The 24185-nt window shown below is 51.9% G+C and overlaps 4 protein-coding genes across 5 annotated transcripts in view; 2 read left to right on the top strand and 2 right to left on the bottom strand.

Moving 5' to 3' along the window:
- Nucleotides 1-583, bottom strand: part of ACSF2 (acyl-CoA synthetase family member 2) — a 32794-nt gene extending 32211 nt beyond the window's left edge. For both annotated transcript variants that reach the window (XM_065647718.1, XM_065647719.1), the window contains exon 1: nucleotides 347-583. In XM_065647718.1, the coding sequence (XP_065503790.1) occupies nucleotides 347-435 (89 nt within the window). In that variant the 5' untranslated portion in view covers nucleotides 436-583. The remainder of the gene's footprint in view (nucleotides 1-346) is intronic.
- Nucleotides 584-2693: 2110 nt separating this feature from the next.
- LRRC59 (leucine rich repeat containing 59) lies at nucleotides 2694-6562 on the top strand. The gene is made up of 7 exons (XM_065647870.1): nucleotides 2694-2891; nucleotides 3323-3382; nucleotides 3836-3994; nucleotides 4317-4421; nucleotides 5001-5073; nucleotides 5520-5693; nucleotides 6229-6562. Exons 1-7 carry the CDS (start codon nucleotides 2787-2789, stop codon nucleotides 6471-6473), a joined length of 921 nt encoding a protein of 306 aa, XP_065503942.1. The 5' UTR covers nucleotides 2694-2786; the 3' UTR covers nucleotides 6474-6562.
- A 2284-nt stretch (nucleotides 6563-8846) lies between these two features.
- On the bottom strand, nucleotides 8847-13125 carry EME1 (essential meiotic structure-specific endonuclease 1). The gene is made up of 8 exons (XM_065648050.1): nucleotides 12486-13125; nucleotides 12276-12403; nucleotides 11991-12083; nucleotides 11440-11561; nucleotides 11077-11203; nucleotides 10431-10543; nucleotides 9393-9582; nucleotides 8847-9023 (listed from the first exon to the last, which is right to left on the bottom strand). The coding sequence occupies exons 1-8, from the start codon at nucleotides 13123-13125 to the stop codon at nucleotides 8847-8849; spliced, it is 1590 nt and encodes a 529-aa protein (XP_065504122.1).
- Nucleotides 13126-13316: 191 nt separating this feature from the next.
- MRPL27 (mitochondrial ribosomal protein L27) lies at nucleotides 13317-16889 on the top strand. The gene is made up of 4 exons (XM_065648019.1): nucleotides 13317-13351; nucleotides 15094-15216; nucleotides 15948-16015; nucleotides 16475-16889. Exons 1-4 carry the CDS (start codon nucleotides 13330-13332, stop codon nucleotides 16679-16681), a joined length of 420 nt encoding a protein of 139 aa, XP_065504091.1. The 5' UTR covers nucleotides 13317-13329; the 3' UTR covers nucleotides 16682-16889.
- The last annotated feature ends 7296 nt before the right edge of the window (nucleotides 16890-24185 follow it).

Below are 24185 nucleotides of genomic sequence, written 5' to 3'. Positions count from 1 at the left end.
TCCCCTATGCCCTATAGCCCCCCATGCCTTCCATCCCCTCTGACCCTGAGCCCACCATCCCCTACAGCAGCTCAACACCTAGAGTCCCCCCATCCCCTCTCACCCACAGCCTCTCGTCCTCTACAGCCCCCCATCCTCAGTCCCCACAGCCCTCTACCCCTATAGCCCTCATTCCCTCTCCCCATAGCCCTCTGTCCCCTATAGCTCACATAGTCCAACCTTCCATTCCCTATAGCCCACTCCCGCTGTCTCCTCTCTCTCCCTCCCCTCCCCTCCCCTCCCCTCCAGCTCTCACCCTCCGTTGCCGCAGCCCCGTCCCCTCCAGTCCCCCTCTCCCCGTCCCTACCTGCCCGGCGGGTCTCCCCGCCGCCCGCCCGCCCAGTGCAACAGGGGCAGCCCGCGGCGGGACAGCGCGGCCAGCCGTGCCATGGCCATCCCTGCGGCGGCGGCGGGAGCCGGGGTCTCGGGCCGGTCCGCCGCTCGGTGCGCGGGGGCGGTGCGCGGTGCGGTTCGGTCCGCTGGGACGGGGCACAGGAGGGAGCGCCCGCCGTGCGCAGGCGGCGGGGGCGAGCTGGGACACTCGGCTCCCACCGCACAGCCCCGGCAGAACCCCGCCCCAGCCGCTTCCCTGTCCCCGCCCTGCACCTCCGTCCGCGTGTCTCCCCGCTCCGCTATCGCTTTTTTCAAACTGCTCCATCAACCTCTTTCTGCCGAACACCAACCACCACTGCACCCCAACCCTGGCCTTGCCGTGCACCCCAAACAAGCCCCACACCCTGGCTGCCATGATTTTTGTTACAACGCAGCCAACACCATGTGCCTCCATTTCTTTCCGTTGCTTAGTGCCTGAGCCTTTTGAGTCACTGATTGATTTCCAGCCCTATCCACTTAATGAGTTACCACAGTTAGCAACTCATTAAAGCTTTAAGCACTCCCTGGCTGCCCGTACCCTGCTACGGGTGGAAGAGGGTTTGTACTGCAGGAGCATCAGTGTGCTCAGAGTTGTAAAATCACAAAAAAAGTCTGTGATCCAAAACCCTCTCAACTTAAATAAACAAAAATAAAGCTGACTTTCGGTTTGATCTTCCCACGTTCCAATCAATAGCCTACAGGATTAATCCCAGTTAGGTATGAAACCAAGAATTATGCAGAAGTCAATGTGACCTTGACATTCGGGTATATTTGTTCGAAATTGTCAAAGCAAAGACAGCCCGAACCAGTAACACTTCATGCACCATTAAGATATTTATTTCAAATGAAGATTTAAAAATCTGCCTTCAAGTTAATCGCAAATAAGTAGGTAAGTTTGTAACTAGTCCACACTCGTTTCCTTCTACTAAGAGTCAAAGCCCCTTGGACTTGTGTAAACCCTCAGCCCATAAGTGCAGATTTCAGTCTCTGCAGCACTATGCAGACAAAGGCCTTTTCCAGCCATGCAGAGGGTCTTGCTCAGATTCCCAGAAGCCCCTCCGGGTTTTGCCCTCAGGAGCAGGACTGTACATGGTGCCTGGCAGCTGGGGAAGGGAGCTGGGGCTGTGTGCTGCGTGGCACCTCCCGAGAGCCCCTCGCTGCCGCGGGGTAACACAGGGCTTAGGCCAAGGTTGCCTCCCTTGGCGTCTGTGCTGGGAGATCTGGCAACGTGAGGGTTCCTCACTTGGGAATTGGTTGTCGTCTGGCCCTTCCTCACCCTCCAAACCTTGTTGTGAAAAGCTGAGGGACAGGAGAGGTTCTTGCACAACTAGACCTCTCTTTTCTCAACTGACAGGTTTGTAATCTCAGCTCAGCTTTGGAGAAACAATAACCCGCTCCGAGAAACTTCTACAATCTCCTGGATGAGAGCACACAAACCTCAGACTGATTTTGTTATAGTTTCTACAAGGCAAATCCTTGTTTGCTGTTTTGGGCTGCCTTTGCTCAGAGACTCCAGTGCTCTCGGTTACCTCTGTGCTGAGCTAACACAGATCTTGTGGCGTTGGGAGAGACCTACTGGCAGCTTAAAATCTGACCAAAGCACCCACGGGAGAGATGTGCTGGAGTAAGTTAAGACACCTTTGTGAGGTCCTGTACATCGCAATTTGCTTTCCAGGTTAGTACTCTCTGTAGTCCCATTACTGGGTAACACTAATTTTGCTCTGCCCCAGGCTCCTTTTCTCTTTCACTGACTTTCTCCTCAGCAGGTCTGTTGAGACAAGAGAACGTTCTGCTTGTGCAGCGCTGGAGCTTTGGCTCAAAGCAGGGACATCGATTGCACGTCGTGAAGAGAAACACAGCCAAGAGCGGATTCACCACTCTCACTGCGGAGCCTGCGAGGAGGCTGAAGCGGCAGCGACTGCCGTTGTAAAACGACGTACGGACTGCTCGGTTTCTGTGCTCGTATTGGGATTATTAGTCATTAAACGGTTGTTTTATCGCGGGGTGCTGCGTGGCCCGTGAAACCAATGATGGGGTGATGATGGGGTGATGATGGGGTGATGATGGGGTGACAGATGTCCTTCCCCCCGCGGGACGGTCTCACGGTGAGGGCCACTGACCGGAGGCCGAACTTCTGCCGGCCTGGCGGAGGGGCCGGGGCTGCGCTCGGGGCTGCCCCGGCGCGGTTACCGGTGTCCCGGGGACCCGGTGTCCCGGTGTCCCCGGGCTGTGCTCCGCTCCGGGCCGGCAGGGGGAGCGCTCGGCCCGGTGCGGACGTGGACGCGGAAGTGGGTGGCGGAGCCGTGGCCGAGCCGCCCCCGCCCGCACCGGCTCCGCTGCTGCTCGGCTCCCGGACCCCGCCGGTGCCCGCCGCCATGTCTCGGGGTGGCGGGAAGGGGCCGAGCCTGAAGGACAAGCTGGACGGTAACGAGCTGGACCTGAGCCTCTGCGACCTGAACGAGGTGCCGGTCCGGGAGCTGGTGAGTGTCCGGCCCGCCCGGCGGGGACGGGACCGCAGCCCCGGGGAGCGGCTCTGCCGGCTCGGTCCCTGGGAAGGGGCCGCGCAGCGGGGTGCAGATGTGGGCAGGGGAGCCAGATGTGCGCGGGGAGGGGGGACAGATGTGCCGGAGGTGTGGGTGAGCCCGCCCGCACGTATTTAAAACAGCAGCGAGTGGGGCTGCGTGTCCTGTCGGCCGAGCAGCTGCCGCTGCTCACAGCTATTCCGCGATAAGGAGCTGCCCCGAGCCCCAGAAATCGATCCAGGTCTGACGTGGTGACCTCGGAGGCAGCCGGTGGGGGGGACGGACAGACTGATGTGGGAGAAACCGCAGAGGGTGAAGCAGAACTGGCAGGTGTCAGAGGGTAGGGGTGTGCCTCGGTGGTGATTTAGTGCTTTGTTTCTCTCTTTCAGGCTGCTCTTCCAAAAGCGACTATATTGGATTTATCCTGTAACAACCTAATTTCCTTGCCGGTAAGGTGCTAGAGAGGTGGACGAACTGCTGGGAAATGTTTAGAAAAGATAACGAGGGGTTCAGGAGAGGTTCACCAGGAGGTTTGGAACTGGCACCTTCCCCATCCTGGGGTGGTTGGATGACTCCGCTGGCACTGACGGGTGCTGGTGGGTGGTTTTGGCTGAGGCACGAGAGAAAAGGGTTGCAGTGCGTGAAGGATGCAGCATCCTCCTGCCAGAGGATCCCCACGTGAATACACACCAGTTTCATCAGCAGCGGAGTCTGGGGGTTGTATCTGTGTTACTGCCATACGCCACCTTGTCAGTCTGTCTGATTTCCCTCCATCACAGGTCTGTAGTAAGTTAAGGATTTCTGGCTTATGTAAGGCACAGGCTATCTCCATGTACTCCTCACTGAGGTTCCTCCATACAGGTGCTGACAAGCTTTTTCTGATCTTTGGGTTTGGTTTTTAGTCAGACTTCTGCAGTTTGATGCACCTGGTGAAACTGGATTTGAGTAAAAATCGGCTTCAACAGCTGCCCTTGGACTTTGGCCGCCTGGTCAATCTGCAGCACCTGGACCTTCTGAACAACCGTTTAGTCACCCTGCCAGTCAGCTTTGCACAGCTCAAGGTAAAACTGATTGCTGGGCAGTTACGTAAAGCTTTGGGATGCAGCCCAGGGTCTTGTGATCCATCTCAAGTTGATTTCTCTGGTAAAGCATCCATCCTGCTGACTACCCATTCCAAAATCCAGCTGGCTCTGCACTGCAGCCCAGTGGAAATTATCTCACAGCTACTGAAAATGCCTCTGCTCAGGCTCTCTGCTTGTCTTTCTTACCTGTTTCATTCATGTGAAAACTAAGTAATTCTTTTCTTCTGCTTTGGATCTCTTAAAAAAAAATCACAGTGCTGCTGTGCTCTTACAGCTTTCCCTTTATTGTTCCTTTCTGCAGAATCTGAAGTGGCTGGATCTGAAAGACAATCCCCTGGATCCTGTCCTAGCTAAAGTAGCAGGAGACTGTCTGGATGAGAAGCAGTGTAAACAGGCTGCCGTCAAGGTAAGGAGTCTGCCCGTATTCTCTTTTTCTTTTTTTTTCCTTACTTCGCTTTATCGGTGGTGGTTCTTCGTCTTTGTGCTTTGCAAGCTGGGCAGCTGCTGCAGCAGTTTGAACTTTCTTCAGCCAGTGAGGTGCAGATTCACTGCGCTGACCTCACCGCTTCTGTGCCTGTAGAGAGCAAACATGAGGCTGAGTAGGATCCTCTTCCATTAGGGGAGTTGGTCGCCAAGGAAGAGGAGGCATAATGAGACAAAACAATCCACGTCTAGGCTGATAGTGTAAAAATCTCTGGAGAAGCTCTGACAAATGATAGGCTTACATAAATCAAAGCGTTCTGTGATTTTCTGTATCAGCTAACTAGTTTGGCACGCTTGTTTTTTAATGGAAAGATCTGTTTCTTAACTGCAAAGATCCATGTGGGAAGGTGCGGGCTCTCTTCAGAGCCATACCTGTCAGAGTGAGTTGGAGTTGGGTACAGCCAGCTGACTGTCCCCTGCTCTGCTCCGGCTGTTCCGATTTGAAATGAGCTTGGAACCAGCCCCCTGCAGAGACCTCAGGTTGTGTTCTTGGGCCTTGCAGGTTCTGCAGCACATGAAAGCCATCCAGTCTGAGCAGGACCGACAACGGCAACGGAAGCTGCAGGCAGAGCGAGGTAAGCACAAAAAATCCTCACGTGCTGTCTGCTGAGGAGTGATCCTGACCTCTCTTACACGCCCAAATGTACTGATTGCCATCTAACGAATTGCAATCTAAAAAATACTTGTAACTATCAAAATCCTGAGGACTCTGGGAGTAGCAAGGTAGAAGGGCCAGAGGGAGAAAGGTGGCCGGGGGTAGCTGTGTGATTTCTTGCCTGAATGACAGTTAGATTTCTAGATGGAATGTGCTATATGTTACCTATAAAAATATGAAGGAAGAGCACAGGATTTGTTTTAAGGGAAACCTAATTCTGAGGGAGCAAAATGCAACATATGTAATATAGAAAAAAAAAAAAGTATTATTATTTGTTAATAACAGGGAACAGATAAGCAGGTAATAAGGAATGCGGCAATGACAACCCTTTACATAAAAGGAAATAAACTTCCTATTAATTCCCAGAAATGGAGAAGAAGCGTGAAGCAGAACAGCGAGCAAAGGAGGCTCAAGAGAGGGAACTGAGGAAGCGAGAGAAGGCAGAAGAAAAGGAACGCAGAAGACGGGAGTATGATGCTCAGAAAGCTGCAAAACAGGAGATGGAAAAGAAAACTAAAAAAGAAAATGTGCAGACCCGAAGTAAGTAGTATCCATTGTGGGTGGGATTGCCTCAGATTTCATCTTCATCACATTTTGATGCTGCCAGGTTTACTTTTATGCAGCCCAGGTACTGGGAGAGGGTTGGAGTTGGGGGGGGAACCTGTAGGACTTCTAAGAAGCTCAACTGCTTTCCCTTTGCCCCGTTATCTGTGTTCTCAATGAGCTGCTGACCTACAAGATTCAGAAAGTTCTTCAGCTGCTCCTACAGAGGGCTTCCCTCCACTCTTTTCTTTTTAAATGTACTGAACTATATGTACAAAAACCAGATCTTGTGCAGCACAGTGGTGCTTTACACCCCGTTCACTGCTGCCCAGGAAACTAAATCTGAAGCTTTTCATCCTAAATGGGTAGATCCTGTGCATCTATTTATTAACCAGTTAAGCGATGAAAATTTGTGACAAAAGACAACTGCAGCACAGGCTAAGGTATCTTACCTGAACAGCTTGTTTTGGAATGTAGATTTAAAGATACTTGATTCATTCTTCACATTCTCTGTCTTGTAAATGTGTTCCAGAGCCCGCCTCCAGCTCTCGTCCGCCTCCACCACCCCGGCACAACCACTCCTGGTCACGGTCGGTGCTGCGGGTCCTGCTCTTCGCGCTGCTCTGCGTCCTCTGCACATTGGCTGCTTGCAAGCTGACGGAGCTGCGACGCCAACCCCTGTGCATCAGCGTGAACACTCTCTACGAGGACATGTTAGCCGCTCTGCAAAACCACAAAACCCTGCAAAATCTGCTACAGCAGAACTCGCAGCAGTGATTGTCCCAGACGGGCATTTGCTTCGTCAGCATCTCCCTCCACCATCTACGCAGCCAGAATTCCTATGGAATTGTGTTCTGATGAAACTGCTTTTAATCTGTCAGCAGTGGGTTGCTGGTCCACTCCCCCCAGAGCAGTTATTGTTCAGATCATCTTTGCTGTGCATGTTTCGCAGTCGGCCTGTAACTCCCATTATTTGCCCATGGTAACCTAAACTAGTTAACCCCTCTTGCCTCCAAGAGATGTTTAAATTGGGAGATACAGCAAACCGCCGATCTATAAGAGTGAGACAAAAAACCAAAACCAAAACCAACCTGTGCATTATCTGGGTAGCTATAGCTCTATCCTGGAGGTAGGAGGTTTTTAATACATATCCATTCCTTGCTTTCACTTCTACTTGTGCTAAAATTGATGATATGGCTGTATGGGAATAATACACTAAGGCCTATTCCAGGACCAACGACAGGTGTGTAGGATGGCTGCGCAGCTGCGGGTTGGGGTGAAGGAGCTGATGTACTATTGAAAGGAGCTGAAAATTTTCAATACAACGGTTTTCGCAGCAGTTTGTCTGAACTAGTCATTTATGTTGTTAATCCAGTTTTAGTTTGAATTAGGTCTTTTAAGAAACAGCTAAAAATTATTTCTGAGTATATACGGTAATGATTTCTGAGTACATATATTTTAACCAGCTAGTGCCAACAAAGCGGCGAGTTGACTGCCTGTTGCAGGCTGCAGTGGTGGCACTGGGTGGCACTGCAGGCTGAGGCAGGCGGGGAAAGGCTTCGCCTTGGGGTGTCAGGAAGCCTGGGAGGTTTGGTGGTTTGCAACTAGATGAGAAAACTCACCTCTGCAAAAGCCTATGAATTATGTATAATTTTCTTGCAGAGAAAACCAAACAGAAGTTTGTTGTAGCCTTAAGGGCTTTGAGAGCACTAAAATGAAGTGCAAACACAGTGGTAAGTGCAGGTTTCAGAGAATACCCATGCTACAGGCTCCGCTGAGACTTGCCTACATTAGTCACCGGAACAGCTCCCTCCCTTCTAATACCTGGAATTATTGCTGGTGATAGCAGTGCCATGAGGAAATAATCTATAGCATTTCACACCAAGGTCAGCATTGGAGCAGCAAGCCTTCACTTTCACCACTAGGACTGTGGTTGCCCGAGTACCACGCAGAAAAAAGCAACAGCATGAATATCATGGAAAAGGCAGGAAAGGCAGCCTGTCTCGGGCTTAGCAGTACATATGTTTTCTAAGCTTCCTTGAAACAGCTTTAGGCTTCACTTTTGGTATCTAACTCATCACATTTCTTAAGAGGTCCTTGCTTACTATCCAGACATGTTCGGAAACACAAGCGCCACTCAAAGCGACATTTCCTCCCTGCAGACATCCCTGCTGGTGCCTGGCAGGACTCCACTGCTTTGCTGTCAAGGTGAGCGCTGCTGAAGTTTGCAAACGCCAGGCTAACAAGTTTGATCACTTGAGGTGAGAAGTGCTGCTGGCCAGGCCGGGGCTCCTGCAGAATCCCTGGAGGTAGTGTGGCGGGCGGGCAATTCTTCACTCGAGGCGGCACAGTTCCAAACGGGAACGTCCACACACCAGGCACAGTTCAATTCACTCTCAGCACTCATCTCAGTAAGTGCTACTGTCACATGAGATCTCAACCATTCTTGTGTGCACATAAGTGCTAATTAATGGCTTCATGGACAGGCAAGTATGTTCTCCAATCTAATTAAAATAAAGCATTTTCTGCCAACTGTTTAGACCTCATAATTCCAGCGCATATAATCAGATTTCAAGACCCTCTATAGATTAAGATGTCTGGAGACTGAATCAGGGCAGTCTAAATTTATATCTGAAAATTAGTCTTACTCACTCCCATCTGCCGCAGCAGAAAACTGAGACTGTTTTGTGAGGTAAAGTTCTTCCACCTCACCAGAGCAGGTGCTGGGGGGGCAGCACCATGTTGCTTTAACATTCAGATTTTTCACACTGGAGAGAGAACTACTTGCAATTTAGGAGAGCAGTAACAAGTATTCCTTTCAACAGGTGACAGACCTGTCTATACTCAAGATGGCACATTAAAAAGCAAAGATCATTATTATTATTCAAAAGTATTTATTTCTAGGAAGACAAATAAAAGGAAATATCAGTACTGTAAGCCATGTCCAAGTCATGCTCTAATGGAAGATGTTCACCATCTTGTGTAAACTCCAGCCACTAAGCAATTTTATCCAACTTTCTTCTGCTAAAGTCTAAATATGTTTTAAGTCTTTAAGCTAGGATCAATGATTATTTGTTATCTAAGCACTTCTTCTCAGGAGGAAGCTGAGTACTTAAACCAAGGAAGCAGGAAAATCCTCATTCCTTGGGGCTACCCCATGAAATCCAAATAGAGATCAGGGTCGTTGGAAGTCATCTGCAGATAGATTCGTCGGGAGAGCTCTGGTCCGATCCGCCGGGAGGTGGCTGTCACACCCTCTCCGCGACACACGGGGATATTAGCCAGCATGTTTTCTCGCTCGTGCTCCGAGGAGCATCTGCTATAGGCCTAAAAGCAACGCAAAGGAACAACGGTATCAGCCATTTGCATCCATTGCTCAAAAAAACCCAAAATAATCAAAGCTATGCACCCATGACTGCTCTACCCTCACACAATACATGCTCATTTTTCACCGGGTCTCTCCCCAGACCTCATCTGTGAGCTCAGAGGCTGATGCAGAACCAGTGCTGCTCCCTCAGCAGTCTGCTCTGCAAAGCCAAAGCAACGGGTGCCAAGGAATCGGTTCCTTCACTACTTTACTGAATAGCTCATACAGAATCATTGCGTCAAATTAACTACCAATTAAATGATTTCTGTCACTCCTTACACTAGTTGACTGTCCGCACACAGTGCTCGGTATTCCTGAGGTGTCCTCACCTGGACCAGCAGCTGAGGAGAAGGGTAGGCAGAGACAACGGCATCAGCCATCTCGAGGCTGACTCGGTTAAATTGCTGTATCTGCCTCTTCCAAACTTCAAAGAGACCCTTTCCAGAATGATCCACTCTCACTCCTCCGCACCACCGCTTATCTAAGTAGAAAGAGAAGCCCGTCTTCTCTCGCTCTCGCCTAGGGAAAAGAAAGAATGGGAAAGCAAATGAGACAACGAGGCTATGACAAAAACCCTATTCCTGCATCTGTTGTCACGTAGCTAGAGCGCCATTTCTCACTCCATGCTCTTAGAGACACCACTGGCATCAAAGTAAAAGCTAAAAATTTTACCCTATTTTCTTTAACAATTTCCTTGTTTAAGACTCAGATTTCCTACTGAAAAAGGAAAATAAACAACCTTGTACTTGGCAGCAATCCTAACACAAGCCAACACACGTACATAGTGGTAAACAAGAATCCACTTTCCGACTGTCAACCACAATAAACCACTTTTACATGTCATTTTTAATGGCATCTTATCTCTTCTCATGGCTGAGATGTAAAATACAGCAGCTGCTGTGACAGGAACGCTCGGATTGTGTGAGACTGCACAAGATGGCTTTCTCAGCTATCACTGTGCAACACACTGTGCTCCTTCCTTATCAATGAAGGCAACTAAACAGCTCATCCTCAATAACATCTCTCTTGGTTACCTACTGGAAAAGAAAAGCTCGGGCTGTAGGAGCCCAACCCTACTTGTGCTCCCTTCCCCCTCCTAAAATCAGACTGAGAACAAGAGCTTCGCTTGGCATCAAGATTTCAATGTGAAATAAGGGCCTGTGCTCGCCCCTCCTCTGGCAGGACACCAGTTTCTGAGAACTAACCCTGCACTGAAGGAGCTGCATCAGGAGCTGCTCTGTGTTCCCAGGTCCTTTAAAAATCATTATACTGGGTCACACCAAAGCGCAGCTGCGTACCTGCTGTTCCCTCCCAGTAACCGTGGAAGTGCAGCCTCTCCAAAGAGGATGTGACCAAACCTTACTCACCTGAACGGTGCTTCAGCTACAGCTTTTGTCAACATAGTGGCAAATTCTCCAAGCTCCTCGCAGCTCTCAAAAATGTTGACTTGGATTTTGGACAGCTGCAGATCCACCAAGGCCTGTAATCATTAGAAACAAAAAATGGAATGATTGATCTTCTCCCATCAAACCCCACTCTTGTCTGAAACGAAAAAGGGGCCACAACATCTTGCTATAGGACAAGAACATCCACTCTCTACCCATTTTGGGAACAGTTTAAGGCACTGAAGTACTTAGGGGTAGCCTGACTCCTGCCAGTTAATACCAGTTTAGCACCATCTCAGCTGCCGCAGCTCCTCGGTGCTGGGTTTTCATTATACACCGCATGCCCAGACCGGAGCAGCACTGACGTGCTTCGCCAGCAGGACACAAAGGGCAAGAGGTGCTGTCCAGGATCAATATTTCACTGTCCAGGATCAGTGAACAAGACACGTCAGTCCGCAGGAGAGCAAGTACATTCCAGCAGTGGGGAACTGACCCCACAGAGCTCTGTCCACAGACACACAGGCTGACAGTCTGAACCTCCCCATCCAAGTATGTGATGATTGGGTCAAATGTTCAGGCAATGGCAGACAAGAGATGACGGCTGCATGCCTGCTCGGAAGGTACTCACTTCTTCCACATCCAGTCTGGTTATCTCCAGGCCAGAATCCTTAACTTTCTTTTTTCTCCGTTTTCCCTGTTCTTCTTCTTGGTTTCCACCCGCTGCTGCCTGTTGTGGCCTCTTTTTTGACTGAACTCTGAGAGACCCAAGAAGAGTAAAATAAGAAGAAGTTCATGCCCTTCCCTGGGTATTTCCCATCGGTTACTGTGGTGACAGGCTGGGGGAACTTTTGCTTCTGTTTCTACATAACAAATGTTGAAGCAGAACACCTCTCATGCTCCAGTCTTTCCTAGAAGTAATTAATGTAAACCCCTATGGTATTTTGCAAGGCCAGAGACAACACAGAAACATTTGGAGGGAAAAATGTTTAACCTGAAATAATTTTCTACTCCAACCACTTGCAGTGCCAGAATTTTCCCAGGCATTTTCTCCATCACACGAGCTACATAGCTCTGCAGGGTGTCCTTCTGCCCTTCTGTCCAGCCCTGGGCCTCCTGCAAAGACCAACAGAAACAAGGAGCTAAACCATTCTGAGGTACAAATGCAAGCAGAGCAACCTATGGCTGTGGATCTGCAGCTGAAAAAGTCTGTTCACAAAGCTCTTCAGGGGCAAGCAGGCAATACTTGATCAGATATAAAGTTATAGCATGAATAAATTAAAAAAATAAATCCCACTTGATCTGGCAATGTTACCTCTTCAAAAATCTGTGAAAAATTGTGACTAGGAAGAAAAGCTTGTCAGAACTTCGCATTATACAGCCCTAGTGGTTTTGATCCATTAATGGCTTCTAAAAACAGATTTCTTGTTTACTGGAATCATGGCTCCATCCCACAGCAAAACCTTCCCGCCATGAAGAGGGATGACAAACACCACCCATACAGCAAGGCACTGTCAAGAGCACAGAAGTCATAAGCACTCTCACTTGTTTGTAGTTGCGAACCATGGACAAAAACTCCTCCAGGCGAAGCAGAACCAGAACATTTGGCTCTTCTGTCCATTCATCTCCATCTTCCATCTGTCCAGGTATGAAAATAAACAGCCAGACCAACAGCCTGTTTATAACTCACTCAAGCTGGTGCTCCCACTCAGACCTCTGAGGCAGGGAGAAGATTAGAGAGTGTTTACTTGGGTTGTTAAGTACAATTACTAATGAGTGCAAATAACAGAGGAAGGAAAGGACACAAACATGGAGATTTTGCTCGCACACCTGAGATGACAGAGTCTTTCTCCTCCAGGAAACGCTGCAGGGAACAGCTTGACTCTCAACAACACAGGAATAATTTGCAGCCTGCAAAGCACTAAGGATCTGCCCACCACCTTCCACCTGTAAGAGAGCTGAAATCAGTGCAAGGGTCAGGCCTCCACAGCAAGAGCTGAGAGTCAACATAAAGCAGATGCAGGCTATGCAGACGAGTACCTGGATCTAGCACTGCTGTTATGTATTTCTGGCACTCCCCCGGTCGCTGAGCTTTCAGCATCTTGGCAAGGGCCTTCTTCCTCTCCTTCTCCTGCTCCTGCTGCCTCCGTCGTTCTTCTCGCTCCTTCCTCCTTTGCCACGCAGCCTGGCAGATTGCCTCCTTCTCCTTCTGACTATATTTTGGCTTCTTGGGAGAGGGGGATATTTCTGGGCTCGCTTCGCTTACCAGGGGCCTGCTTGGCTGGTCCGCAGCGTCAGGTGGGCACAAGGAAGGCCTCTCAGAGCCACGCATACCATTTTGGTCGCCACAAGACACATCTCCAGACAACGCCAGGGCTCGGCTGCCTGGCACCAAGTCACGGCTAGCAGAAAAGCCAGCTCTGCCTGCCGCATCCCCAGCGTCCAGCTGGGGGGGTTTAAAAGCCGCCTCCACCCTCCTCTTGACCCTCTCAGACAGAGGGACCTCCACCACCTCATCCTCCTCTTCGCTGCTCTCCACCACAATCACCCCCGGCTCGGGAGGAGGGGACGAGGGCCGCTGGCGGCCCAACCCGCCGGGTGTCGGCGGCTGCAGAATAGAGGCTAAAGTGGGCAACTCCTCCTCATCGCTCCCCTCAGACCCCGACTCCCCACCCGCCATCCCCGGAGGTGAATCCCTGAGGGAACGACACGATCGGCGCCCGCCCTGAGGCGAAGCCCGCGCTCGCTGCGGATTGGCCCAAAGGGGCGCACGGGCGGCGGCGATTGGTCCGAACGCGCGCGTGCGCGCGCGTTCGGACCAATCGCCGCCGCCCGTGCGCCCCCCCTCCCCGTCCCGCCGGAAGAGGAAGTGGCGCTGAGGAAAATGGCGGCGCTGCGGCGGTTGTGTGAGTGTCCCCGGGGGCGAGGCCTTCGCCTTTACCTGTGGGGAAATGGGCGGGTTTCAGGCCCTATCGCGGGGTCGCTCATGCGGGAAGGGGCCCTCAGGTGGTTTATAGCGAGGCGGGGTGTGGTCTGAGGTGGGGGTCGAGGAGCTGAGGGCTTTGTCCCTTCTGGCCTCGAAAAACCGCAGGGTTTCATCGTTGGAAAAACAGTATATATGTGAGACCAAACAGCGAGGGGTGCAGCTTGTGCAGTGCAATAGTCAGGAGGCTTTAAAAATCCCCTTTTTTTAAATTGACAAGTGTTACAGGCAGAAATATCCTCGTGGTTTCTTTGGTGAGACATCAGAATTGTTTTTCCACTGGTATCCAATGTGACTTTAAGTTACAAACTGCCTCAGTCTTCTCTAAAGAACTGCTTTTCCGCACGTCTAATGCTCTGAAGGGTTTTTTTGGGGTTTTGTTTTTTTTTTTTTTGTTTGTTTGTTTTTTTTTGCTTAGCAAAGCTCCTTTCATGCAGCACAAAATGTAACCCTGGAATCAGCCTCTTGGAGTTGTGGGGTTTGTTTGCTTTGGTTTGGTTTTTGTTTTTTGTTGGTTTTTTGGGGGGGGTTGTTTGGTTGGAGTGAGTTTGTGTTGCTGGTTTTGTTTGGTTTGGTTTTTTTAATAAAAGCTAATTGGAGTGTAACTTTCTATTATTTACATATATGAAACTAACTCAAGTTCACCTTTGCCTGCTTCTCTGTATTTTCTCAAGTCTTAGAGCCTTTCCTTTAATTAACTGGTAAGCTCCTGAAATTAATGGTTCTTTGTAGAGCAATTGCCCTTTTCTCCACCATTTTTCTAGCTCACTGAGTATCTATTATAATTTAATTAAGATTAAATTAATCCAGTGGGTTTACTCAGGATAAGGAAGGAAGAACGTTACGATAACCAGTCTTGTCTACTAACCTGCTGCTTGAGAGGTTGAACCGAGGGAGTCAGAAAAATTGGTTTTGCTGCTAACTGCATGAAATGACACACTGAAGAGATTTTTTTTAAAGAACTAATTATTTCTCAATCATTTTTAGTAAGAGAAGCTCATAAGAGGTTGGCTTTCTTGATAAGAAAACCAGTGTTTTTTCTGTCAGTGTCTGTTTAAGGAAAAAAAGTTTGTGGTGCGAATAATATTTTGTGTTCCAGAGACAATCAGTGTCTGTAACAACTGACTTTGTTTTTTTCCTTGACTTGTCCTGGTCGTAATGCCAGGATTTGCACAAAATGCTTCGATTAGTGTGTTCAGGATAGCAACTCTTTATATGCTTATACATTGTCTGAATTAGAGTCTTCTCATTTTTAAGATTATTTCAAAATATTACTGTGTAAATAAATGCTATTCAATCAAAAGGGAAACTGAAACAGAGATCACAACTTGTCTGTTCTCAAAGCAATATCAGGCCCATCCACAGCATCTCTACCTCATTTTCCAAGGCCTTGCAGGAACAGGAAGTTGGGCATGTCCTTTAATGTCATTGCCGAAGGTTTTATTCCTCACTGGGCAGCAGCAGCAGCACTTGAGATGTGGCCTCTTTTCAGGGGACAAATTATGATTTATTTTGGAAGCCGGGTTTCATCCCCAGAACTTTCTTTTGTCTTTAATTTTAAGGCCTGTATTAACTGACAGCCTTTTAATCTGAAAAAAAATAAAAGCGTACGTATTGGGTTTGTTTCAGCTGACATTTTTGTTGTTGTTCTTGCTCTCACCCCAGTTCTAACCCCTCCTCAGACGAGCGTGGTTGCTGTCAGATGTGCCTCTAAGAAAAGTGGGGGCAGCTCAAAAAATTTAGGTGGCCGCAGCCCTGGGAAGCGCTACGGGTACAAAAAAGTCGAAGGTAGGTCTGAGTATCTGCTGAGTCTTGTTGGTGTTTTCTTGGGTTTTCACAGTTTCTTCCCTGGTCTGGGTGTCAGTAATTGAGTGTTTCAGTAGGAGGTGGCCAGAGCGCTCCTCCGAGAGAAAGAAAAAGGGAGATTCAGCAAAATCTTGTGATCAAGGGTCGCTGGCGGCAGGGGCAGGGTGAGTCAGCCTCCCCCAGATGGGCCCGCAAGCCGCCAGCCAAAACTGCCCACAAAACACGTACTTTGGTTCTGCCTCAGCCTCTCCGGAGCGCCGGGGGGAGGATACGCTGCAGGACACCGCATCACGTCCGTGCACTTTCCCCCACGCTGTGCTGAAAAGCCGGGCATTTTCCATGTTTACAAAGGGGAGAATTATGAGGCTTAGCAGAAGGCAAAGTACAGACTCTTGCAGCTGAGTGCTTCATAATTATTAGCTTTGCCGATGAAAATGTATTGATGTGAAAGGTAATAAAGCAACCAGAAAATGTGTTGTATGCTAGAAGTAATCTTTTCAAAGACTGGAATTGCTTTTTGCCATTGTATCTCAATTGCCCTTTATTTCCTGCTAACAGCATTTTTGTTGAGATGCTTTTAGCATTTGAAGTAACTTTTCCTTAGAAAATTCCCACAGAAACCTGGGGTTTGTAAGTCCTGGAACCATTTGCGTTCTGCCAGGGCTCCGGGGAGCTCTGTTTCTCTGCATTCTGACTCTGTCCCTCTGTTACAGGCGCATTTGTGCACGCTGGCAACATTTTGGCTACACAGCGGTTGATACGCTGGCATCCAGGGGCTCACGTAAGTTGTTTTTCCATCTCTTCCTTGTTTCTCAGAGAACAGCAGCCCCCAGCAGAGTCCTGTACTCAGCACCTTCTGTCCCTCAAGCTAGTTTTTAACATTCTTCATTCTATTCTGTATAATGCTGAAACTGGGTTTCATTACCTGGTATTTCTTAGCCATGGAGCCTGCTCAGAGTCACACCGTGATGAGGAAAGGACTGGAAGTTATGGATGTCCCCAAACACATCTGTGACCTAACTGCGTTCTTGTGCTTCTGGGTGGAATCGGTCTCTCCTCCCTTGTCCTGAGCACCCTTGTGTACCGATTGCTGGAAACAGTGTGGGTTTCTTTTATTTTAAAATACAAAGCAACAGATGCTGTTGACACCAGGCCATCAAATGAGGCAGACCAACGATCAGATCTGCTTCAGTGGTGAACTTCCAGCCTTCCCTTTCTAACCCTCCTCATCCTCTTCCAGGTGGGGATGGGCCGTAACAAGACGCTCTACGCCCTGGAAGACGGGATCGTCAGATACACCAAAGAGGTTTACATACCCCCACCCCGCAGCAGCGAGAGCCGGGAGGTGATCTGCCGCTTACCCAAAGGAGCAATACTTTATAAAACCTTTATCAACGTTATCCCTACTGCAGAAGTAGGAAGTTTTAAACTGGTCACCATGCTCTGAGCCTCCTGCGTCATGTGGGGATGGATGGGACGGAGGGGCTGGGACACACTGCTCCAGCAGGACTGGCAGTGAGGACAGGAACGTTCTCGCTCTGAAGATACCAGTTTAGGACTTTGTTTTCTTGGTCCTAAAGCACACTTGGGCAGTGTCCAGGCACTGGGATCACCGGCTGGCACTTGTGTTTAATAAATACTATGAGGCTGTTGAAGGTCTTGACTGTTCATAGAACATGTGACTTCTGTTCATTCAGTATCGAGCTGCCTTCCTCTGGAGAACTTGTCCTTTTGTGCCGCTGGATGATTTCTCCCTACAATCACTCTTATGTCTGTACTTGTCTCATTAATAATTCCCTCTATTTTCACTCATTTTTAGACATTACTGTTATATTTGTATCTTAATTCAAAATACTGCAGAAGAGAACAAATCCTTTTCCACCTGCATTAACTGCATTCCAGGAAGGTAGATTTTTCCATCTATCTAACTCACCTCAATGATTAACTCAGATATCTGAAAGTTTTCCATTTACACACGAGGCAAGTTCACATTCGTAAAGCAAACTCATGACCGATTTTAGGGTGCCTGGTAAGATGCACAAGCCTAGTGGTGTTTGAAGCTCAGCGGCTGCAGGTGTATCATAAAGCTATAATCCAGGAGAATTCTCCTTTCCTTTTCCCAAAGTCATTCCATGACATTTTGGAGCTTACATTGCTCAAAAGAAAGGAGGCAAAATGCCGTGTGGCCAAATTGATCTCATTTTATCTACAGGTTTGTAAACAATTTGAAACATTGGCTCTGCCATAGAAAACAGGTTATCAAAATCGGTGGTGTAAGGACACCAGTCTTGATGTTATTAGATAGTCTGCTCTGCAGAAGACGACCAGGTAAACTGGTGCAGCTATGCGTGTCCACCTTTGCTTTCTGTTCTTCGTGGAGCCCACCAGATATTTTGTCCACACTTCGGTACTTTCCTGGCTCACGTGGGCAGTCGAACGGTTCATCTCAGTGGTCGGTACTTGCACACCACAGGTGACAAGGCCCCTGGAGCCTCTCTAGAGCTTTATCCAAATCCACACAACATCACTCTGTCACAGAGAACCATGTGCAAGAGCCCGGAGTGATGCTCCAGTGCATCGAGCATGTTGTGCCGCTCGCAAGTGGGGATTCCCACCTGATATCTGATACACTGACGAAGTAAAACACTTTATAACCCAAGATATAAGTGAAGTAGGACAACACAACCACTGTCTGAGGCCAATCCTTGGTGTGCCGAGCGGTGCTCACCTCGCAGAGGTACAATGTGCCAGCTGCTGGAGGAGCTGAGCTTCACCTTGGCCTTGCCCACTGCACAGAAGCAGCTGGGCCCTCGCTGTTGGTAACAGCATGTTTGCCAGAGAAAAGCGAGCAATATCGCTCCAGTATCACTCAGGATGCAATACCCGGCGGTGGCTCCATGGTTGTCCTGGTGCGGCAGGAGGGACGTGTCCCCGATCGGGTCTGACTGGCCTGTGTCTCGGCTGATGGTGAATCTGGGTGGAGGTCTGAGGTTCGGCCGCTCCCTGCAGACAAGAACGGTGTCACAGGCACTTCTGTCGCTGCCACCACGGGAAGGAGCTGTAACACGAGGCTGAGGCCTTACACGTCTGTGTTTCGCTGAGCTGGGTAGCTGAGAGGTGCCTGGAATGGCTCTGGCACACCACGTCTGTCCAGGGTCCCTGAGCTGATGAGTGTTCCTGAGAGAGCCGGCGGGTGCTGCAGAGCGTGCTCGTAGGGAGGTGGCATCTGTCGAGGAGAGAGGAAGAGCATTACAGCAGATCAGAAATAACCAGATTATCCCACCTCTTCTTACAGAGCGGGTGACAAGGCTCACAGCCACCACCAGCCTGACGTTAAATTCCTGCGGCCCTCAGAGCTGTGACCCGCTGGCCAGATGGACACCTGGGAAATGTGCTTAGCACTGGTTTGCTGGACAGAAACCCAGCTGGTGGGGCACATTCTACCCACTCCCCCCTCATATTCTGCACCAGGTTCCTGCTCTTCCCTGTCTCTCTTCAAGGACTTGTTACAAGGCCAGAAAAGACCAGACTTTTGTTAAAATTAGACTGTTCTCATTCTTTTGCCCAAGGATCAGTTATCAGGTTTTACACGAGCACCTTCAAACCAGGCTTTCTACCCAGGTTTTCTTAGCAAGTGCAGCAGCAGCAGGGAACCTCTGAGCTCTTGTTACATTTATTTTGGCAGAGCTGGGCTAGCCTTGTCCCCATAACCAGTGACAGGAGTGGCACAGGGATGTTGTGGAAAAGCTCCTGTTGTGGTTCCTCCCCCAGTTATCCTTGGGGGCTTTACTCTTCTGTGCCCTCAGTGCTCTGGTATCATTAGTTACAGCTCCAGACACCAAGCAGCAAGTGCTGGCTGTGCCAAACTTAATGGTACAGATTTAATAGCCCCAAATCCAGGTAAATTGGTGAACCTTTAGTGCTCTGTTCAGGGTTTCAAATGTTTCTGTTCTGTTTTAGTCAATGAGGTCTCTGTTCAACAGGAGCCTCTCAGGCCACTGCTGCAGGACCTACTTGGCAGATGCACTTGCTTTTCTCTATCCTACTGTGGGAGTGCGAATCTTAAATGTTGTAACAGACAAAGCCTCCTGCTCATAAATAAGCCATAAACAATCTAATATAATAGTGAGGGGTCTCCAAGAGGTGTCCTGCAGGCACAAGGGAGCAAGAAACCGTGGAAGCTTCACAGATCTAAAACAAACATTCCCAGCTCGGGCTTGTACGGAGCGGATGATCCGAAGGGTCTGCCCTTTCATCAGCAGCTCTGCCCTGCCTCCTGGCACAGGCATTTCTGCAAACGCACCCGGAGAGATCGATGATTAACCAGCACAGATGTACCCAAAAGGAACCTCCTGGAACACTTTGTGCCCTTCCCGGAGATAAAGGCTATTGGAGAAAGGCAATCACAGAGAACTAATTGCTGAAGCAAGACCCAGATACAGACCAGGGAGGGGGAACAGCACCCCGGTGCGGAGGAGGGAGAGCTCACCTCCTGGGAGGGCTCTGCCCACAGCCCAAACCTCTCAGCAATCATCTGATGGATTTCCCGCTGGCGATCTTTCTTCCGCACGCTCTCATAGCTCGGCAAGCGGGGTTGCTCCCAGGAAGGGAGCTGGTAGGTGCTGGGGGGTCCGACACAGAACAGCTCGTCTCCCTAGAAATGCCCAGCCCAGAAGAGAGAGGTCAGCGTGGTGGTGGGAATCAAGGTGGTTCAAGGGAAGTTCACAGCTTGGTGTCATCTCGAGTTACTTCAGGGTTCAAAGTTGTGGGTACCTTTCCTTGAGCCCTGAGATAGGAAATCTCCCCTCCCAGGAGATCACTACACCACGACCTGGTTTGTAATATCCCAAGCCCCGAGGGATCTGCCTGGCATTTCATGCCCATGCACCTCAGGCCAGCAGGGTGTCCCCTGCAGCATCCCTGATGCTCTCCTGCAGGGTTTTACACACAGACAGCACTTCCCAAAGTTGCTCCTGCTGTTCAGCACCTTCTCCCTATGCTCCAGGAGCTCCCCAGGTCCCCATAACCAGAATCTCTTCCCAGAATCACCAGGATCTTTGCTATCATTTTCCCATCTGGGATGCAGCCCTCACCTGCATGCCTGGGCTCTCGGCAGCGCTCTCCAGCCGTGACGCTCCATGCTGGGGACCCACCAGCCGCTGGCTGCTGCTGAAGTAGGGTGGGGGACAGTCCTGTAACGAGGGGTCAGGGAGGAGGACATGAGCAGAGCCAAAATCCCTCACACCCCACCTGGCTGCGAGCAGGGCTCAGCCAGCTCCCACAGGACAGCCTGGGAATTGGGACTTTGGGCAGGCGGGGAGAGCTGCTACCTCTGCCCATTTGGCTCACATGGCTCTCGCCGCTGGCAGTGAACCTCTGCCTGCCTGTTTACCAGCACTGACAGGTTGGGCACATCCTCAGTGGCAGCACAGAGCCTGCCTCAAGCGCCTGAGCCAGCTGGCACCGCTACGCAGCACAGCCTGAGGGACGGCAGCCCGGGCCCAGGGCAGGGTTTCATTCAGACTCAGCAGAACTATCTTTGGAGGACAAAAAAACCCCAACTCAACTATTCCGCTAGTGTAGATAAGAGCTCTGTCACATGCTCAAGGTCACACAATTTGTAAATGCTTATCTACCAAGAGAGTCATTTCAGGATAACGTAGCGAGCAAATCTGCAGAGCGATAGCTGTTCTGTTCCTGAGCAGTCTTGCTCCAGTTAAACTCGATTCCCTGTCAAGGTGTTGAGCAACAGCAGAGATGCCTCTTATGCAGAGCAGCCCCTTGAGCCAGAGCTCAAGCCATGGACTGTTCGTTGCTCTCAGAAAAGCCCCATCTCTGCCAGCAGAAAACAGTCCAGAGACTCCCAGAACAACAGGGGATCCACAGGGGTAACTACGAATGACAGGTTTACTTCTGTTCTTAACAGCCGAGGACGCATTTGTCTTGGCACTACAGTGCAATTACAGAAGCTGCAGGGAAACTGGGCTGGCTGGAGCTGCAACTGTTTGTTTTAACAACCAACCAAGAAAACCAGCGCAACTACACCTGCTCGAAAGCTGCCTCACACCACGACTACTGCTTCGCTTTTTCTGATGGAAATACATCCTATATATGTTCCCTTCCCACATGTAGTTCTTCGCATCCACATCCATCTGTCCACACAGCCCTTTGCTAAAGGCAAGATGCCTTTTCCTTTAACCACCCACCCAAGAGCCAGACCCAGGCACGGCAAAGGCTCTGCAGCTCACGGCACATCCTGCGCTGCCTCAGGGAGCAGCGTCTGAGCCTTCTCCCCAACATGTGTCACGGACAGGCAGCGGGAAGGAAGAGGAGGAAAGGAACAGAGGCAGCGAGGCAGGCAGGGGACACCAGCAGCGCAGCCCATTCCCACTCCAGTGTCTGCTGGGGACTTCCCAACCTGTGCCGGCCTATTAGATTTGCCTTTCATGATGCAAGTCTTTCCGTCCCCTGCTAGCCAAGGCTGGATGTCCTCTCTTCTCCCAGCATTCCCCAGGCAGCCACCACCACAAAGGCAGCACTGGCTGAACACGCTGCTCTTTTTCCATCACCAGCTTCCCCACTTGAAAGCCAGCCCCAGGAAATTACAGATGCAAGCAAAAGGGCTTTGTCTCTCGCTGCTCCGCACGCAGGAGCTGAGCAGAAGAAAGCCAGTTGCCGGGGATGCGAGCGCTAGCAAGCGGCTTTGTCTGCCTTCGCCCTGAGCTTCCAGCCCGCTTCCCCGCTGGGTTATTTCCCTGCAAAACAGAGCCCGGCCCCCACACACTGTGCCAGGGGAGGAGAACACCCCTCCTGAGCTGCGTGGGGAGCTGGGGAACCTGCTAGTCTCAGCTTTGGAGATATTACACCAGCAGCACAGCCCCGCAGGGTTGGGTGGATGCATTTCTGGGACAGATTGGGAACAAGGAGGGGGCAGAGCCCAGCTCTGTTCAGAGGTCCCACATCCATCAGCCAGCCCAGCAATGCAGCCTCGGAGACCCCGGCACAAGGGAAAAAGATCTTGGGGCGCAGGTGGGGGGCTCGCGAGCAGGAGGACACTCACATACTGGCTGGGGGTCTGGAAGAAGCGGCAGGAGCAGAGGAACTGGCAGCACATGGGGTCCCGGTGGTACAGGAGCAGCAGCAGGATGAGGATCGCCACGATGAAGACGGAGGTGGACACCGCTGGCAGGGGAAGAGAAAAGTGGTAAATGAACAGATAGCCCAGTGGGTCCACGGGCCTCCCTGCTGCCTCCTGCCTGCACCCTCTAGGTGCCTCGGCAAAGAGCGGCTTGGAAAAGCCCCAGAGAAACCGATTTCACCTGTCCTGGGAACGCCAAAAGCCTCATTATGCCCAACATCTCTCTGTCCCTACGAGAACAGGAGCAAGCTGCGGAGCCAGAGGGGCTCAGCCCCATCCCGGACCGCTGCAGCAGGGACCGGACCCGCGGGGAGCTGGCTCCCGGCACCCTGCTGCCCTCCGGCCCGGGGCCGGGGGTCCCGGCTCAGGCTCAGCACCCCGGCACCTGCCGGTTCGCCGGCGCTCCAGCCTTCGGGAACCCGCGGCTCCCGCTCAGCCCCCGCTCCGCTCCGCGGAGCCCAGCCGGTACCGCCAAATTCTCCCCGCCGCTCCGCTCGGGGCCACAGCCCCGGGAGCCAGCGGAGCCCCGGACAAGGACCGCGATGCTCCAGCAACCGTGGGTGGGAGAATCGTTTCGCCGACACAGCCTGAGACCGCCCCGGGAGGCAACGGCAGAGGCTGATCCCGCACGGCGGCCGCCCCCGCCCGGCCCCACCGGAGCGCCCGCCCGCCACTCACTCGCGGCGATGACGATGGCCAGCACGTTGCTGTCCATGGCCGCGCCGGCGGCCGCCGTGTGCGCCGAGGCCTCGCTGGGATGCGCCATCCCGCCACCGGCACCGGCAGCGCTGCCCGCGGGGCGGGGCCGGCAGCGGCGGGGCGGGGCCGGCAGCGGCGGGGCGGGGCCGGCAGCGGCGGGGCGGGGCCGGGAGGGGCGGGGCAGGGAGGGGCGGGGCCGCAGCCGCACAGCGAGTGGCCCCGCCCCGCCGGCTTCCCATTGGCCGCCGCGCCGCCCCCCGCCGGCTCCCATTGGCTGCAGGCGGGACCGGCTACATTGACCGGACGGAACGCGGTACCGGCGGTTGCCGTGGCGACGCGGCGGGGCGGGAATCAGGGCGGGAATCAGGGCGGGAATCGGGGCGGGCGGCCCCGATCCAGCCCAGCGCCCTCCCGGACGGGCTCCCGTCCTCTCCCCTCCGGCGACACGCCGGGGCCAGCCCAGCACGTCCGCGGGTGCCCCAGGCGGCCCCGCACCGGGGTTACCGGAGCAGCGCTGTCCCGGCCGAGCAGCAGCCGGGAGCTGCGGCCAGGCCGGGTGTCGCTCTCCGGTCCCACATGGCGCTGCTCGGACTCGGGTCAGCGGGAAGGGAACGACCCCTGCGCTGCCCCGTTCCTGGGGAGGGAAAGCTGGGCTGGGCTACAGCAGGCTCTGCCCGAGCCCTGCAGGCACCAGGAGGTGCTAATTGCACTTAACGTCAAAACGTTAATTAGTTAATGTAAACGCCAAGTAATCCGAGCAGGCGGTCCATGCAGGGCGGCTGCTGCCAGGGCCGGCCTCTGCACGGAGAACCAGCCCGCAGCTCCCGCAGGTCACAACCCGGGTCACAACCGGGCTCCAGCTCCGGACTTGGGCTCCGAAAACCCACCAGCGCGGCTGTGAGCTGCACATCGCCCCAGCGAGCCAGCCCACTCCTGCCCCGCACCCCAGCACGGCCTGCCCTGCTCCTGGACAGATTTACATCCTCACCAGGGTGGCAGATGGAGGCAAAGCCCCTCCGAAGCCTTTTGGGAACTCAGCAGCTTCCCCCCCCACCTCCTCGCCCCTTCCAGCACCCGCTGCAAAAACCCGACACGCTGCACTGTAGAGATATAG

The sequence above is a fragment of the Caloenas nicobarica genome, chromosome 18, assembly GCF_036013445.1.
Source record: "Caloenas nicobarica isolate bCalNic1 chromosome 18, bCalNic1.hap1, whole genome shotgun sequence".
Taxonomy (NCBI): Eukaryota; Metazoa; Chordata; class Aves; order Columbiformes; family Columbidae; genus Caloenas; species Caloenas nicobarica.
The sequence above is the reverse complement of the archived record's forward strand: the minus strand, read 5'-3'. Positions and strand labels throughout refer to the sequence as shown.